The sequence below is a fragment of the Aristolochia californica genome, unplaced genomic scaffold (assembly GCF_029961685.1).
Source record: "Aristolochia californica isolate CCGP_79_NKW_82.1479 unplaced genomic scaffold, dmAriCali1.0.hap1 SCAF_5, whole genome shotgun sequence".
NCBI classification, from domain to species: Eukaryota; Viridiplantae; Streptophyta; class Magnoliopsida; order Piperales; family Aristolochiaceae; genus Aristolochia; species Aristolochia californica.
This window is the reverse complement of record NW_027182214.1, coordinates 6706868-6710707: the sequence shown is the minus strand read 5'-3', so window position 1 is coordinate 6710707 and position 3840 is coordinate 6706868. Positions and strand designations below refer to the sequence as shown.

The 3840-nt window shown below is 32.2% G+C and overlaps 1 protein-coding gene across 1 annotated transcript; it reads right to left on the bottom strand.

The window, feature by feature from the left end:
• Window positions 1–2933: 2933 nt before the first annotated feature.
• On the bottom strand, window positions 2934–3607 carry LOC137965194 (agamous-like MADS-box protein AGL61). The gene is made up of 2 exons (XM_068811564.1): window positions 3224–3607; window positions 2934–3140 (listed from the first exon to the last, which is right to left on the bottom strand). Exons 1-2 carry the CDS (start codon window positions 3605–3607, stop codon window positions 2934–2936), a joined length of 591 nt encoding a protein of 196 aa, XP_068667665.1.
• Between the last annotated feature and the right edge of the window lie 233 nt (window positions 3608–3840).

Genomic DNA, 3840 nt, shown 5'->3' with positions numbered 1-3840 from the left:
TTTGAATTGTTCCTTCTTCCGCTTCGAGAAGGTGACTTGCAGAGCTTGTCAATTCTCAATCTTCTTCATCTCCAGCTTACTTTTTCTCATGGCTTCTCTTTCGTTTCTCTTTCTCTGCTTTTGCTCTAAATTTCTTTTAAGAAATAACATAGTAGATGAACTGATTTCTTTATAAAAACGCAAAAAATTTTATAGTTTTTTTTCATTTCTTTTGTATTATAAAAATCTACGAAGTCGAGGCTTGAAATGAGTTGTCTTTCAGTTTTGAAACCCTTATTTGACTATAAATTAGCCATTATTTCCTTTTCCTTGCTGATAAAATGGGGATAATAATACACAAGAGAGGTGGTTTTAATTATGTTTGGGTTGTAATGGTAATACTTTTGATTAATGGATGCATAAACTCAATGCATGTCACAACAATGCAATTATCATCATTCCTTCCCTAAAAAACGTACAAGTAGAAAATCTTTAATTTGATCTGTGTGCACGAGCCAATGGCATTTCTTCTCTCTCGCCTTTGTTCTCTAGAAAGAACTCTCCGTATTCTTTAATGCCATTATTTTTAATTATTTATTAATTTAAAAACAACTTAAAATATATTTTATTTTAGTTAAATAAAACAATCTTATAAAATTAAATCTATAAAATTATTTAAAAAAATAAAATACCCTCTTTTTTATTTACATAAATTTATGGTTTTTAATTTTATATTTAATCAATATTTTAAGACTGAGAATTTAGATATTAAAAGTAAAAATTTGATTGTGCATTTGGGTATTATAAAGGTAAAATTAGTTAAATATTTAATTTATGTATAATTAAAAATATATATTTATTTCAATTTATTAATTATTTATTAATTTTAACAAGTTAAAATATTTCTTAACTTATTAATGGAAAAATTAAATAAAAAATATTTGATAAAAGTTAAATCTATTAGAGTATTTTATTAATAAATTTCTTATATACTTTTCTTTTATACTTTTCACTATATTTTCCTTTGTGCACACTAACACAAAAAAAAGTAATTTAGTTTCACCTTTACTTTCACTAGGTAACTTTCAAAATGCCCTCCCCACCTCCCCAGAGTCCTAGGCATTGGAGTTGCATGTCTATGAAGAAAGCTCCTTTTGCTCGCCCTACTAGCCTTTATTCTACTTATATTTTTTGGAATTCTCTTCGGATTGGATAATAGGGAAAATGGGATCTCTCCTAATTGTTGTTAGCTATTTTTCTTATCTAACTTTTCTTTGTATATTCAAGATATGATTTTGATGCTTCTAAGCGGAACTTCTAGCACTTAAGCATTTTATATCTTGATATTTTAGATCCTAAAAAAGCCAGAAATTTTTTTGCCTAGGATATACATTTCCTTGAAACCTTTAGTATGAAATCTTATTAGGCCATATTAGTGCCCTTGGTTGAAAATTTATATCGTAGGAAAAGCATTTCTAGCTTTTCCTAGGATATAAATTTCCAAAATAAACCTTAAGATAAAAACCTATTTAGTGCCTTATTAGGAAATCAAGGAAAATTAAATAGATACATTAGTGCCTTTTCCAGGAAAATAAATGAGAGTTAATAAATAATCTCACACATTACCATATTTATCCAATAATTTTTTAGTAAAATAAAAATGTCAAATACAAAATTTTTTAAAAAAATTATTTAAAAAAAATTGGTCATGTTAAATCAACTATTGTACTCTACATAATTGCATTTCCTCAACACAATGGTTGTATTTGGTTGTATTTTGAGAGAGCTTTTTATCAATACTGCAGAGGTCAAAGACAACAGCATATTTAGTTCATGCAAATATGTTGCTGACAAAAGCCCACAAAAGGAAACAAAGATGTGATATCCAAGTGTTCGGATACTCTTTGAATTGAGTATTTGAATGCCCAACACAAATACTTCAAAAAAATAAAACTCCTAAAAAAATACTTCACTAATCATTAGAACAGACCACCAAGTGCAAACACTGTGAATAAACTTTTAAAACAACCTTTTCTACCTTTGAAGTGAAAATTTTTTTTTGCCATCCTACTCTTTTTTTGGTTTTAGTAATAAAGAGTCAAGAAAGCAAAAAATATTTTGCTTTCAATGATAGGAAATTATTTTGAAAGTGAAACTACACACACCTAAGCATTCAATAACATATAAAATGAAAAGAGACAAACCAAAAAAATCCTCCAGCAAGTGACTTCTTATTTGCTAGTGTTGGATTTATTTTAATGAATACTACATTTAGTATTCCTCCTAGCGACAGCGCAATTTATCCCAAAAATAATATAATAAGGGTTCAAGTCCATCACAAAACGACTAGCCAAGATTAGGATGTCATTTCCCAATTAATCATCACAGGATTTCTCCTAGCATTTGGAAATATGGGATAATTTACAAGAAAAGCCCCTCACTGCCCTGTCTAAACAGATAGACAACAACCCTAACACAAAGGCAACATAAATAAGGTAAAAACTGAACATGGAACAAACTAAGTCCAACAAAACAAACACGCCACTCTAATACCATGTTAAGAACGGATCCAAATCCACATCAAAATGACTAGAACCCAAGTAATCATTCATTCCTAGAACCAGAATTGAAGGGTTAATAATCGTCTACTACCTTTGATTTAAGAAAAATATAAAACTAATTTACATCTCTTCCAGTCTCCAGACGGGCAAGAGATTCACAGAAACCAATACACAAGCCGCCATGAAGTAAATACGGTAAAGAAGTAAACTGAGGAAGAATTATTATTCAATCCAAAAGAGATTTTTGAGAGTCAAGTAATTAATTAGAATAAGGTATAATCATCTCTCTACAGAATAAAAAACCAAATGTGTCAAACACAGAAATACAGTGTGAGAACCCAGAAATGGTGAGCAATCAAATAGTACAAAAATTAAAAAAACCCAACCCCAGGATCAGGCATAGAAGCCCAGGTAGTAGTTGGTGGCATCCAGTGGCGGCAAATCATTAAAGAAATATTCCGATGCTGATGAAATCTCGGACAAGGTATTTCCTTCTTCTTCGGTCTCCATAAGAAATATCTCAAGCTTGTCATGCAGTTGTGTAGCCTCCACTCCGTCAATTACAGCAGCTGGTGTAGCCTCCAACGTCGGGAATGTCAACTGATGCCCAGAGGCCGGCTTTGTCACATTCAATTCCTCCGCGAGCTCGGTATATTGGCTTCTTTCTCCTCCAGATTGGCGACCAAAAGCTCGAGCTCATCAACGCTGCATTGCTCCAAGTTGATGTTGTCCAAGGACAAATGCTCTTCGTCTTCCACTGCCTTTGGGAAGCTCGTCTCGCCTTCGAAGTAGTGCTGCATCAAACCCTCGTCTCCGAAGACAAAGGGCCTACCGGCGGGAGAGAAGGCAACAACGAGGACTGAAGCGCCGGTTAGAATGGGGAGTTGATCAACTTTCTTGAACAGTCCTTTCTTCCGCTTCGAGAAGGTGACTTGCAGAGCTTGACGATTCTCAATCTTTTTCATCTCCGGCTTCCTCTTTCCCATGGCTTCTCTCTCGCTTCTCTTTCTTTGCTCTCGCTCTAAATTTTTTCTTAAGAAACAACATAGCAGAACTGATTCCTTCATAAAGACGCAAAAAAAAAATTACCATTTATTTCGTTTATTTGTCTGATAAAAATCTAAGAAACCCTGCTTTCCTAATTGATCACCAGCTTCGGTAGTTTCCTATTTGATGTTAAAATATGTGAACGAAATTGGTAGTTTTCTATTTGATTTGATGTTTTGCAATTAGAGGGCAGAGAAGGTATTAAAAAATTAACAATACGGATATTATATAATTAAGTAATTCATATCATTTA

Coding starts and splice junctions, on each gene's coding strand:
- LOC137965194 (XM_068811564.1), bottom strand. CDS start 3,607: ATGAAGGAATCAGTTCTGCTATGTTGTTTCTTAAGAAAAAATTTAGAG. Junction 3,141..3,223: donor TTGATGAGCTCGAGCTTTTG/GTCGCCAATCTG, acceptor TCTGGGCATCAG/TTGACATTCCCGACGTTGGA.